This window comes from Borostomias antarcticus, assembly GCF_949987555.1.
Source record: "Borostomias antarcticus genome assembly, chromosome: 17".
NCBI lineage: Eukaryota > Metazoa > Chordata > Actinopteri > Stomiiformes > Stomiidae > Borostomias > Borostomias antarcticus.
The window spans coordinates 12,161,032-12,176,031 of record NC_140250.1 but is presented as its reverse complement, the minus strand read 5'-3'; the positions used below and the strand labels follow the sequence as shown (position 1 = coordinate 12,176,031).

At 48.2% G+C, this 15,000-nt stretch overlaps 1 protein-coding gene across 1 annotated transcript in view; it reads right to left on the bottom strand.

The window, feature by feature from the left end:
- LOC311320154 (slit homolog 1 protein-like) overlaps nucleotides 1-15,000 on the bottom strand; it is a gene marked incomplete at its 3' end in the record, with an annotated part of 115,800 nt that overhangs the window by 47,579 nt on the left and 53,221 nt on the right. Inside the window, exons 5-6 of the mRNA XM_084451843.1 lie at nucleotides 2,139-2,210; nucleotides 1-9 (exon numbers count right to left, since the gene is read on the bottom strand). The exon at nucleotides 1-9 is cut by the window's left edge and continues 63 nt beyond it. Coding sequence (XP_084307969.1) covers nucleotides 1-9; nucleotides 2,139-2,210 — 81 coding nt within the window. The remainder of the gene's footprint in view (nucleotides 10-2,138; nucleotides 2,211-15,000) is intronic.

Below are 15,000 nucleotides of genomic sequence, written 5' to 3'. Positions count from 1 at the left end.
TCCAGCTGACTGCAGAAAGAACACAACAGAAAAACAATTATGGCTTTGACTTGTAACACACACATACGCACACACTTTCTGAACCACATGCACACAAACACACACCGTTACTCGTGCGTGCGTGTACACACACACACACACACGCACACGCACACGCACACACACACACACACACACACACACACACACACAATCCCATTCTCTCCCCACAGGGCAGTTGTGATCACTGATAAGTGCTACACTGACCAGCAATGGTAAATCGATAATGATATAGTCCTCCCCGCTCCCATAACAACAGAGACAGGGAGGATGAACGACTCTCTATCTGCAACGATTAGAGCATAAATCATTGTGTGTGTGTGTGTGTGTGTGTGTGTGTGTGTGTGTACAGCGATAAAGGAATAAATCCCCTGTCCCTCGCTCCATGGGGGGAAAGCCAGCTCACTCAATCACACTGATATACTGTGCCCCGAGCACACACACACACACACACACACATAAACACAATGCAACCAAAGGCGATTAACCCAGCTTGGGTGATTGGAGGCCCAAAAACTGTGTGTGTGTGTGTGCGTGTGTGTGCGTGCGTGCGTGCATGCATATGTGCGTGCATGTGTGTGTGTGCATGCGTGTGTGTGTGTCAGAACCATTAGCTATTACCCAGACATGGGTATAAAGATCTATATCTTATTGTTTTAGAAGTGAGAGGTGTTCAGAGCTCTGTCCATCATATCAACTCTTAAATAAAGTCTCTATTATGCTCTTCATGTTGGTGTAATGACGGCTCTTAATGCCTGTGGCCTCTATAACCCTGACGGAGCGTAGACACATTCTGTACATGGTGATGTTCTGCAGATGCCCTCACTAAGGTCAGCAGGTCATACATCAACATGTCTGAAAGATGGTCTATAATGTTGATCAGGTTGCGCCCCATCTTGACGACACAATGTTAAGCCCGTACTCAACATATTTTGCAAAGACAGGCCAACGTAAATTCAAAACAACTTGCACATCGACTTCAGTCACCACTGCACCACTGAAGATGTCAGAGGTGTGTGTGCGTGTGTGTGTGTGTGTGTGTGTGTGTGTGTGTGTATGGGGTGTGATTCGTGCCAGCGTAACAAACACTCAGTGCTTTCGTCGCCTGCATTGCGTGTATAAAGGTACTTTGGCGAGCTGATTAATAGGCGTGCATATACGCACGTGTTACGAGTCGCTTGCATTCTCAGAGGGTGACGTGTAAAAAATGCCGTGCCACTTTTGCGCACATGCATGTAACGTTTGCACTCTCGTGTTAAGTCAGCGGGCACTAGAAGCCGCGAGCGGGGCTCATTTGTCCATATTGAATAAAAATTAAGAATATTTATTTGCACTCAATCAAATTCCAGGACCCTCCTTGCATAACTTTTCCTAAATATGTGTCGTTTTATCTCCACTATCGCTACATTTTCAAATAAGAGCGCGCATCATCAACTGGTGCTGACGGTGCTGCAGCGCCCTCTATTGACAAGAAACACGTGTATCTGAACATTTGTTTTAAATTGCGAAGAAAGAGTCATTCAGATATTAGGCTTTATTAAAAACAAGTTGCTTAACATGTGTGAATTCCATTTATTGAGAATGCATTACCAATTGGCAAGGACGAGATTAGAACCAGCTATGATTTAAAGGCAATTGACCTTACACGTGCGGCCGCTAACACGTCTGCTGCGCTAGCAAGGCACTGGCACGTTTGACACGTCGCTATGCAATTTCTGCACACATTACAAGACGTACGTACGTACGTACATCTATGATTTTACCAAACTGTCATGTGTAGTGTTGGTGTCGCATATGTGAGGCGCATCTAACCTGTAGTGTTGCCGTCACGCACACGATGCGCAATACGTGTAAACAACATGTGCACAGCGTCTGCGTTACAGGTACGTTACAGCTATGAGACGTCTGTCTCTCCATTGTTTGTCAATAGAAATTATACACGTGCGTTTAGACGTTTGATGTCATCGCGTCTTCTTAAGTAGGTGCAAGTCAAGCGTTTCAGTATGGTGTGCTGGCACTAATCACACCCCATAGTGTGTGTGTGTGTGTGCGTGTGTGCGTGCGTGTGTGTGTGTGTGATAGAAGTAAGGTTGACTCACAGGTTCTTGATGTCGGTAGCTCCTCTGAAGGCCTTCCTGGGGATGGACTGGATGAAGTTCTCGCTCAGGTCCCTGAGGAGAGGAACAAACACCCACAGGAACAGGAAATGGGTGAGAAGAGGAACACACAAAGGAACAGGAAATGGGTGAGAAGAGGAACACACAAAGGAACAGGAAACAGTTGAAGAGCGCTTGATCTCCCAACGACTCTGAGGTCACATTAGGAGCATGTTGTCTCAGAGGTTCAGTGTGGAGCGAGACGGAAGGAGTGGGACGAGCACATGCTCCCCACGCACCCGTAGACACACACACACACACACACACAAAACCACCACACACACACACACAAAACAACCACACACACACACACACACAAAACAACCACACACACACACAAAACAACCACACACACACACACACACACACACACACACACACACACACACACACACACACAACAACCACACACACACACACACACAACCACACACACACACACACACACACACACAAAACAACCACACAGACATACAAGGGCAGGGCAAGGCAGGTTTATTTGTAGAGCACATTTCAGCAACAAGGCAGTTGAAAGTGCCTTTCATGAGACATTAAAAGCATCAAGACAAAGTCCAACACATAAACAGTCATATGAAACAAAATGCAAAAAAGGACTTTTAAAACAAAATGCAGGAAACACCCACACACCCACACACAAACAACCACAAACAACCACACACACACACACACACACACACACACACACACACACACACACACACACACACACACACACTCCCACACCGCGTACTTTGGTACTTCATCCATTCTGCCACACGTGTGCTTTTTCGACAAAGCTGTATGATGATGGAAGCGTATCCGTTCAAACTGACTTCACATTTCACAATCTGGTTCACCCCCCATTGCACTTCTTAACCAGATGTTAGAGGGCTGTGGGGTACGGACTACGAGGGGGGGGGGGGGGGGGGGTATCTTGGGTTCAGTCATGTTAAAATCTGCCGTGAGGACAAGGACCCCACCTAGGCCGTAGTGTGAGGTGTCCACATGTTTATATGAGCCCACAAATAAACCCCACAAACAGGCAGCGGACTGGGCGCCCATGTGGGGTCCTACTGGACTAGAAGCCTGCAGGGGAATTCCTTAAGAGTCTTTGGGACAAAGACCATTGAGTTGGAATTTGTGACTGTGTGTGCGTGTGTGTGTGTGTGTTGGCAACCATTGGTGGACTGTGGTTACAAATTGAAGTATTTGAATTGTGTGTGTGTGTGTGTGTGTGTGTGTATGAGAAGAGAGGTGGGGTGTAGGAGGTTGAGAGAGTAGAGGGGAGGGTCACAGCAGATAGGAGGGGAGGAGAAAGAGAGAGAACCACAAGTTGCCATAGTTTTAATTAACAGACCTCTTTGTTCACTAGCTAAATGGCGAGCGAACCTCATTCAGAAAGGGGCTGCCCCCACCTCCCCTCTCTCTCTCTCTCTCGCTCACTCGCTCACACACACACTCGGTCTCCCACAGCTCAGGCTGTAAACAGAGTACTCACGACTCCCGGAACCCCAGCGTTGGAGAGGCTGACACAGAGTCAAAACACTCCCATCACACAGTAGCTCCACACACACACACACGCGCACACACATACACACACACACACACACACACACACACACACACACACACACACACACACACACACACACACACACACACACACACACACACACACACACACACACACACTCGCACAAACACACATTTATTTATGTTTAGGGACACAAACCTTTTCACACATCTTTCAAGGGTACAAGTAGCAGCGTCTTCGCCATATACAGCGGCAGCCAATGACAGCAGACAGAGCAGTACTTAGCAAGGCGTTTAGACCTTTTTTTGGGCATTCCCAGTTGTTGGAACCCTCGTACGACCACACACGCACACACACACCACAGCAGAGGACTGCATAATGTCTCCATACAGGGTACTGCAAGACACCTAGATAAGACTGTAGATCCCATGGGAAACTGCTGAACTATTGTATATTCAGTCATGTAGGAATGCAAGAGCATTTATTTCACCAAGATACACGCCCACACACACACACTCTCTCTCTCTCTCTCTCTCTCTCTCTCTCTCTCTCTCTCTCTCTCTCTCTCTCTCTCTCACACACGCACACACGCACACACGCACACACGCACACACACACAGTCTGCTTCATCTCATTTCCAGAATGTTCTTGGATCTGATTTATGATTCCACAGCCATGGTTTTAACACAGCACAAAGAGGAGGGAGATGCCACAGCCGTACTTGTGTTGAGCAACCTAATCCAACGAGCCTTCACGCAAGAACAGCAATTAAAACTGCTTATTTTGCAGGCCACAGCAAATCAACACAATTAAACCAGAAATCTGCACAGTGGGGTCTTAACAGTCTCATTCCTTGGGAGCTGTTTTATGAGGGACATTATGTTTGAACATGCGTCTCCAGAAGTACACTTGCAAACACACAAATACCCCCCCCCCTCCTCCCACACACACAAACACACACCCCAGGTAGCTGGTGCCCGGGCCTATAGGTGAGTGACTGATTTTGACCTGCTGTGTCTTGCCTTCTAATATCCTGCCCTCAGTAACAGATGAGTGTGTATTTAACATGACGTAACGCTAGAAGAACAACGATAAAACACAGTAACATACAGTAACATTCATCTGGAATAAACTGACATACTGTAGATGATTTCCAATTAACTTGACAAAAACACATTTGTGCCGCAGCAGACATCGATGCCGACACATGCAGCTTCATCTAAGTGGCTCCTTCTCAAAAAGAACATGCAACATCCATCTGAGGAAGGGTTCTGAGACATGCTTTCATCATCTCAAGGGAGGGGTAGATCATGAATAGCCTATATGGATGGGGAGAAAGAGAGATAGAAAGAGAGAGAGAGAGAAAAAGAGAGAGAGAGAGAGAAAGAAGAAACACAGGTCTCTGTTCAGAAACGCACATTTGGATTCACTCACTGTCAGTCAAACACAGAACGGTTCAGTCCTCCAGACCGAGGGAAACTCAACCGGGACATGGGGTCTGGATTACAGAGCCATGGAGAAAATGAATGTTTTTACAATTTTTTCCGGAAATATCTTGGGCGCTGCTTGGGGTTTTGGTGGAAGTGCGCAGCGCGGCTGTGCCTTGTGACCTGCTCTGCTCTGTGTCAGCTGATCTCCTCACCATCACGAGCGCTTAGCATCTCCTGACCAGCCAGCCTGTCTGCTCGCAAAGTGTTCTGTCAGACTCCTTTGTTGTCGTCTTGGCAGCAATATTGGTGTGTGTGTGTGTGTGTGTGTGTGTATGTGTGTGTATGTGTGTGGTGTGTGTAGCTGGCAAATGCTGTCTGGGAGCCAGGCAGTATCAGTGGCTCTTATCAACATAGCGCAACAGCAGTTGACAGAAATGCTTAATTTCAACACGTGCACACACATGCACACACTCCTTGTCTAAGTATGCACTCACGCACGCATGTACACACCTCTGTACTCAGGCCTGTTCAGTGTTACCTTCTCCTCAGTCTGCCTCTAGGACAGTAGCAGCCGCACAGTGACATTACTACAGTACTTAGACAAGGACTGTGTGTGTGTGTGTGTGTGTGTGTGTGTGTGTGTGTGTGTGTGTGTCTGTGTGCGTGCGTGTGTGTGTGTGTGTGTGTGTGGGAGACACTAGTGAACAACTTGGACAATAGAAACACAATAGCAGGAATTTAAGTGTGAGACTGACAGCCAACCAGTGAAAATCAGCACTCTAAACCTCCCATAATCCTTTTAGCACGCTCTAACATGATTGGGCAGGGCTTCTACAGTCCCTTGTGTGGTGGCATTTGATTGGATTAGACTTCGGGGCCGTGGGGGGTCGATGTGTGTGTGTCTGTGCATGTGTTTTTGTGCGCGCGTCAAGAAATTTATTTTAACGACAGACATAAATGATGCTCTGTTTTCGTAAAACCCTCTCTCTCTCTCTCTCTTTCTCTCTCTCTTTCTCTCTCTCTCTTCTCCGTCACGTCTAACAGAGTAATCACAGTGGTGGTGGTTTGGCGCCCAGACTCCCCCGTGTTCTCTCAGGATCTATCGGCCGGCCGGACTCCGTCAGGAGCCAGGGGCCCCGATCAAATTTAGCAACTCCACATTTCTGCATCTACACACACTCTCAAAATGGCAAACAGCGCATTTCTGTGGGTGACCATGGCAGCATTTCAGCGAGAGCCTGCGGTCGCTGGTCGCTGTTGCGCCCGAGGCCCAGCTCAGCGCTTGTCTCTGACGGCTGGGACGCGTTCAGACATGTCCGACGAGCTTGGACGCAGCGTGGACGCTTTTCAGATCAGACATGATTATGTGAGAACAATTGCGGCGGTGAGCTACGCTGGCCTACAGTCTCTGTTAGTCCAATACTGTTGAGGTTCAGTACATACCGTCATACATTATCAGGTTACAGCCCACACATGCTTGTCTGTGAGTAAGTTAGTACTAAGTTGCCTTAGGAACCAATGGTTCTGGAGCCTAGTGGCCCATAGGGTAGGATCCTTTCTCCTGATTCCTTAACGTGAGGCAGCTGATGTACAAGTCCACTCCCTGGACATGATGCTAGTATGTACTAGTACACCCCCTGGACATGACGCTATTATGTCACAGGGACTTACCCCCAATCCAACCCTTGATGCTGAGTGCCAAGCAGGGAGGCATTGGGTACCATTTTTTATAGTCTTTGGTATGAGTCGGCCGGGGACAGCTGGTCACTTGTCTGTGGACATCTACAGTACAGCTACATATCAACTGACTCCTTCATTCTTGGAAGCTTTTGTTAGGGAAGAGAAATAAAAGATCATACTGTAAATGGAAAAAGAAAAGGTCCGTGGAATGCATCAGAACCACCTCCCTGACCCTGTCCATCATAAACTCATTCCATGTAGCGATTTGTCCATCCCTAACTCTTAGTCCAAGCCCCTGTCCCAGCCCTCGAGTCTCTATCCCCCAGACCTCCATCCCCAAGTCCCCCAGACCTCCATCCCCAAGTCCCCCAGACCTCTAGTCCCTGTCCCCCAGACCTCAAGTCCCAGACACCAGCCCAAGCCCTCCAGCCTCTGTCCAATCACTCCCAGGCCCTGTCCCCAAGACCTCCAGCCCCAAACACCAGCCCAAGCCCTCCAGCCTCTGCCCAAGCACTCCCAGCCCCTGCCCTCTAGCCCCATGTGCATGTGTGTGTTGGTGTTTGAAGGTGACCTGTTCTAGATTTACCTTAATGGACAGCCCCAAGCCTTCAGGAGTTACTTCATTATTCACTCCCGTCTCCTTTGGTGACCTCACTCACAGCTCATTCCTATTGTCCTCTAATGATGAGGTACTGTAGCACACGTGTTTCCAGGTGTGTCACGTCCCAAACCCATACACAACACCTCACCTAAACAGAGCTCCCAGAATGCTCAGAGTTTACCTGTGAGTCACAAGATCATTACAAACGTTTAGGTCAGAGCTTTATGAAAAACAATCCGATTCTTTGCAACTCAACCTCAAGACATTCAAAAACAGGTGTGGTTGCAATCAGCCTTCAATAAAGTTTTTCCTATCCGCAAGTCAGAGATCCTGTTACGCACTACTGTTTTTTGAAAACTTGATGCACTCAAACACTATCCATGATGGCGCATTCATTCCCTGCAAGCCTCAGTTACCTTAATTATAGTTCAACAACATGTTATCAACCATAGCTGTGGTCTGGTGAACGCCTGGTCTGTTGAATAGCCTATAGCGATGCTAACGCAGATAAGCCTAGCGATTAGCCTTGCAATGCTAGCTCGGATTAGCCTGGCGATGCTAGCTGAGAATGGCCTAACGATGCTAATGTCTGGCGTCTGTCTGATTCACATCATTAACACCAGATCCTATCGGAGCTCAGCTTAGCTCACCACTAACCAATTACACATTTACTCCCGTATTTTTGTGCATACTGTACGTGTCACGAACTGAAAGGGTCTAGTGATGCAGCAGTCATATTGGAGATCACAAATTCAGATGATCAGATTGAGAAGGAGAGTATGCAGCATGATTTAGCAGACCATGTTGGTAGCTGGACTGTTCTAATTTTTTCAGTCAACGTCAAGGTCTTGGTGCCATGGATCCATTACCATTCTTACCTCTCTCTCTTTCTTTCTCTCTCTCTCTCTCTCTTTATCAACCTCCATCTATCTATCTATCTATCTATCTATCTATCTATCTATCATTCTGGTTGACTGCTCCCTTGTATATCTGCAATGGAGATGACCACACACACACACACACACACACACACACACACACACACACACACACACACACCCACACATGTGAATGACTGTGTTCACATACTGTAATTCAACGAAATCTTGAACACAAACAATAATACAGTAAATGTGTAAGCATTGGACACTCACTGACTGTCATCCACTACATCACATACCTGTAGCAGACAGCCTATGGATACAGGAAGTAACGTCTCCTCCATATATGACGACCTCCAATTATCACAGACAATGAACATAATTTTGCCAGTGCCTTAGCTTTTGGCTTGGTCATTCCTGCCATTTGTAGGCCCTTCACGACTAGTCTGGACATTTCCTAGGCTACCAAATATAAACACCAGCAGTTTACATTTATACCAAGGCTGCCTGATCGCATCTTTGAGCGGTTGATATTTTAACACCTTGGTAAAGAAAGCCTCTTCCAGACTAAGATCAAACATACAGCCTACTTCCAAGATGGTGACTTCTCTACTGTCCTCATCCACAACAACAGCATCTGGTGTATTAGCTGTAACATTGCAATGAAGATGACTACACACACACACACACACACACACACACACACACACACACACACACACACACACACACACACACACACACACACACACACACACACACACACACACACACACACACACACACACACACACACACACACACACACACAGCAGCTCTCCCTATAGCTTGTAGACACTATAGCCAATGGTCTATATATCTCCATGCCCGTGTGTGTGTGTGTGTGTGTTTGTGTGCGTGCATTTGTGTGTGTCCATGTTTGTGTGTGTAGCCTATTTGTGGGTCTTTACAGTGCAGGCAGGGAGGAAGTGAGTAGTTAGCAGCAGCACATGGTCATTCTGTTAACAACTTTAACACACCTCATTAAGCATCTTAATGAGAAAGTCATTAGACACACTCTTTACTCTCTCTCTACTCTTAACTCTGTCTTTTATATGTAAACCGACACATCCACACGCTCAAACACACACACACACACTAACCCAACATCACAGAAATTACATAAACACACACCATAAACACACACGCTAACACCCAGGAACATGCAGAACACATGCTGATGCAGACATGCGTTTTGCCTCCGTGTCACCATCCACCGTTTAAATCCAATCACATCCTCGCTAATGGATCAACAATCACATTTCTGACCATTCCTGCGGGATCCGGTTTCACACCATGCCAGTAGAGGTTAGCCCATCTTTGGGGATGTCCATATCAATACGATGTATGTGTGTGTGTGTGTGTGTGTGCCAGCTTTACACCTCTAATAATAGAGTTACTGTGGACATGGAGCTTGTTGTGGAAGACAGGGAGGGATAGAGAGGCATGGGAGAAGGAGACAGAGATAGAAAGAGAGAGAGGGAGATGGAGAGAGATGGAGAGAGAGAGGGAGAGTGAGAGAGATGGAGAGATATGGAGAGAGAGATGGAGAGAAAGATGGATAGGGAGATTGAGAGTGAGACAGAAAGTGAGAGAGATGGAGAGAGATGGAGAGAGAGAGGGAGAGTGAGGGAGATGGAGAGATATGGAGAGAGATGGAGAGATATGGAGAGAGATGGAGAGAGATGGAGAGAAAGATGGATAGGGAGATTGAGAGTGAGACAGAAAGTGAGAGAGATGGAGAGAGAGAGGGAGAGTGAGGGAGATGGAGAGATATGGAGAGAGATGGAGAGAGAGATGGAGAGGGAGAGTGAGAGAGAAAGTCAGAGAGATGGAGAGAGAGAGGGAGAGAGAGAGGGAGCGTGAGAGAGATGGAGAGAGATGGAGAGATATGGAGAGATATGGAGAGATATGGAGAGAGTGATGGAGAGATATGGAGAGAGAGAGAGATGGAGAGATATGGAGAGAGATGGAGAGAGAGATGGAGAGGGAGAGTGAGAGAGAGATGAAGAGACAGAGAGAAGAGAGAGGAAGCAACAGGAAAAGGGAAATGGGACAGAGAGCGCTCATGTTGAAAAGTCCTGAGTTATCAGTTGTGGTTGTGGTTGTCCAGCCCAAACTAGACTGTGTTCTCTCTCTTGAGTCAGTAGAAAAGCAGCATACTGAGCAGAATAGGCGCCTTGAGTTCCAGGCAGTCTAGTGCTGTCACTAATCTAGACTCTGCTGTCTATTTATTTACACAGACTTGGCCAACTGCAGGAAATCAGTCGTTAAGATGAATTATCTCATCTCATTAACTTCATCCTACAAACGCACTCACTCCCCACATCTCACACACACACACACACACACACACACACACACACACACACACATTCACGTTCCTGTACACACACACACACACACAAACACACACACACACACACACACACACACACACACACACAAACACACAAACACACACAACAAACCACACACTGCACTGTGGCAAAGAGACAGTCATCTGGAATGGGTTTGTGCCAGCACTGTTTTATCCTGATGTTGACAGATGCCATGACGATGGAAGGCTATGCGCAGGCACGCACGCACGCACGCACGCACGCACGCACGCACACACACGCACGCACACACACACACACACACACACACACACACACACACACACAAATGTTCTGTGCTTGATGGGAGCTAACAGGGATTTCATGGCTGGACTCCTCTTTAATCATTTGCAGCTCTTCAACCAATGAGAAACACTGGCAGTCACAGACATGGGCTCTCAACAACCAAGAGAAAATACACTGTCAGTAAGACTTATCAGCTCCACATGAGGAATCCGCATACACAAGCACACGCACGCACGCACGCACACACGCACAATATATAGTACATCCGATAACACACACACTTACGCTCTAGACAGAAGTAGTTCAATGGTGGCCCTCATCTCTTGTTTCACTCTAAGTGATTCATTGTGTGTGTGTGTGTGTGTGTGTGTGTGTGTGTGTGTGTGTGTGTGTGTGTGTGTGTGTGTCCCAGCCTGGCTACCTCCCATGAGGTTGGAGAATGAAAGAGTTAATGTGGAGGTAAAAAAAGGGAAATCTATCCCTCCATCCGGCAATCAGTCTCCTCCTCTGTGTGTGTGTGTGTGTGTGTGTGTGTGTGTGTGTGTGTGTGTGTGTGTGTGTGTGTGTGAGAGAGAGAGAGAGAGAGGGAACAAGAGAGAGAGATACGTATGAGAGGTATGTATGTGTGTGTGTGTGTGTGCATGCGTGTGTGTGTGCGTACGTGTGCGCGCGCATGCGTGTGCGTATAGACAGGCTCGCTGATTGAGTAGAGTTGAGTTGCATTGATCGTGACAAACGTTTACAGGCCTTATCGACCGTTGCTACGCCGAGAACGCGTGTGTGTGCATGAACAGCCCGTCCGCCCACGCCTCCATCACCCACTATCACATGACTGCAGGGCACACGCACAAACACACAGGAAGAGAGAGAGGAGGAGAGAGAGGTGGAGAGAGAGGAGCGAGAGAGAGAGAGAGAGGTGGAGAGAGAGTAGAGGGAGAGAGAGAGAGAGAGAGAGAGTAGAGGGAGTGAAAGAGAGAGAGAGAGAGGTGGAGAGGGAGTAGAGGGAGAGAGAGGTGGAGAGAGAGTAGAGGGAGAGAGAGAGAGGTGGAGAGAGAGTAGAGGGAGAGGGAGAGAGAGAGAGGTGGAGAGAGAGTAGAGGGAGAGAGAGAGAGAGAGAGAGGTGGAGAGAGTAGAGGGAGGAAGAGAAAGAGAGAGAGAGAGAGGTGGAGAGAGTAGAGGGAGGGAGAGAAAGAGAGAGGTGGAGAGAGAGTAGAGGGAGGGAGGGAGGGAGGGAGAGAAAGAGAGAGTTGGGGAGAGAGTAGAGGAAGGAGGGAGAGAAAAGTAGAGAGGGAGGTGGAGAGAGAGAGAAGAAAAGGGAGAGGGAGAGAGAGGGAGCGGTTAAGAGATGACAACATTAGCCATCTAGCGACCCAATGACACCATGCTAGCCATAATGGCCAGGGTTCTGAACCCATCTCTCAGAACAGACTGCTAATCAGAGTTAGATGGCTCTAGTCTAGACCTTCTACACGCAGAGAGGATGGGAGGGAGGGAGACTGCAATTTGGAACAATTACGTTCCTACCTGCCATTGTATGTGTGTGCGAGTGTGTGTGTGTGTGTGCGAGTGTGTGTGTGTGTGTGTGTGTGTGTGTGTGTGTGTGTGTGTGTGTGTGTGTGTGTGTGTGTGTGTGTGGTCTCTCTAAACACGTTTAAGATGCCTTCCCAGCTACCTAGGGGATGGAAAGCTGATCCCAGATATCGGATGGCAGCTTTTCCTGGAAAGCCTGATCTGGGGTCAGTTTAGAGAGCCCCTGTAATGACAGATCCCCCTCGGCTAACCACAGACAGCTGACACCAGATCAGCCTTCTGACACCAGACCAAGACAGAGGGCAGAGATACACTGTGGCGCAGTAGCTGGTTCAATCAACACATCACCATGAGAGAGAGAGAGAGAGAGAGAGAGAGAGGGAGTGAGAGGGAGAGAGAGGGGGGAGTGTGAGAGAGAGAGGGAGGGAGGGAGGAAGAGAGAGAGAGAGAGAGAGAGAGAGAGAGAGAGAGAGAGAGTGGGAGTGTGTGAGAGAGAGACGGAGGGAGTGCGAGGGAGAGAGAGAGTGAAAGAGAGAGAGAGAGGGGGGGGAGTGTGTGAGAGGGAGGGAGGGAGGGAGAGAGAGAGGGAGAGAGGGGGGGAGAGAGAGAGAGGGAGAGAGAGAGAGGGGGGGAGAGAGGGAGAGAGGGGGGGGAGAGAAGATGCGAGAGGAAACCAAAGTAAAAGACTAGATTGAATGAGGGAGAAAAAAAGAGGGAGAGAGGAAGAGAGGGGGTTCGACAGATTTGTGACGGGATGAAACCCTGCATAGATCACACACCGTCCTTATACCCTTCAGATCTCTCTCTGTCATCACTCTGCATCCCTATCCTCCTCTACACATGGAAATCATCAGAGGACAGAATAGGAGAGAGAGGAGAGGGGAGAGAGAGGAGAGGAGAGGGGAGAGAGGAGAGGAGTAGAGGTGAGGAAACGTGTGTGTGTGTGTGTGTGTGTGTGTGCATGTCATTGCACGTGATGAAGCGTCTCCAGAGATGGGCAGTGGGAGGTTTAGATGTCTCCTGGAACAAAGAGGATGTGGACCAATGTGGACATAAACAGCAGCCTAAACAATAAATCCCCCCCCCCCCACCACACACACACACACACACACACACACACACACGCCTTATCTCACAGCAGCAAATGGACTGGAATCTATGACGTGTGAGGTCTGTGCATCCAGACAGGAGTTCCCTGAGATTGGTACACGACTATGAATAATTGACACTGGGATGTACAGAATTATAAATCTGCCCTGAATATTACATGAACTGAAAACATCCTGTACACACACACACGCGCGCACGAACGCACACCCTGCAATACCATCTACCCTCTACCCAGGATGAGAAGACTCGCCCAGTCCACTAACAGTCTACGTTCCAGAGTCCACCCTGCTTCCACCCCCACAGCACCCCCCCCCCCCCCCCCCCCCCCCCCAAATGACCTGAGAAGGGAGATACCGGCAGGGGTCACTACTGGTTAACGACTGCTCTTCTCTGTGAGATGAATGTTGGTGTGGTTGCTGGGAATGGTTTTAACGATTAGTATACTTTAGTCCTAAGGGTGGGTCTTTTACGAGCAGAGGCAGCCGATAAGAATCATGACATGCTTCACCTAACTTTTTACATGACCTGAAGTATTTAATGTATTTACCACAAAATGGCTAATCCATTTAATGAGCAGTGAATGACAGGAATGCTCAATATGCATTTTATTTAGAATAATAGAGAAGAATAGAAATATTGCTAGGCAGATTCATGCAATATGGGATATAATTATATCAAATCAACCTATAATAATGGATTACTGGTTAGAGAGGGAATATAAAAGATGGCCTATCTTCATTAAAAACTCCTTTTGCAACCCCCATACCTACAGAGCCAAATGGATTTTGGAAAGAATTTTTGTCGAAACGATGACCAGTATTGACTGGTGAGCCCACGCCCTGGCCCTGAGTGGACCTGACTCCCTCGTCTCGTGGTTGGAGGGTGGGGACGGTCATCCTTTCAGTCCCTCACTCTGCGGTTACCATGACAGTTGGTATTTGTTCTTGCGCTCTACTCTCTGCGACGTCAGCGTTTCACGATGTCCGATCTTAATTTGACTCAGAAGGGAGATTGCTCCACTTTGGGAAAGTTCCAGTTGTGTGTGGTCTCTTCTTCTTTTCACTGCAGGCAGAGAGAGGACCTTTCAGTCCGTCCCTCAGCGGTTTCCCTGCAGGCAGAGAGAGGACCTTTCAGTCCGTCCCTCAGCGGTTTCCCTGCAGGCAGAGAGAGGACCTTTCAGTCCGTCCCTCAGCGTTTTCACTGCAGGCAGAGAGAGGACCGTTCAGTCCGTCCCTCAGCGGTTACTCAGAGAGAGGACCGTTCAGTCTGTCCCTCAGCGGTTACTCGTCCGTCCCTCAGCGTTTTCACTGCAGGCAGAGAGAGGACCGTTCAGTCCGTCCCTCAGCGGTTACTCAGAGAGAGGACCTTTCAGTCCG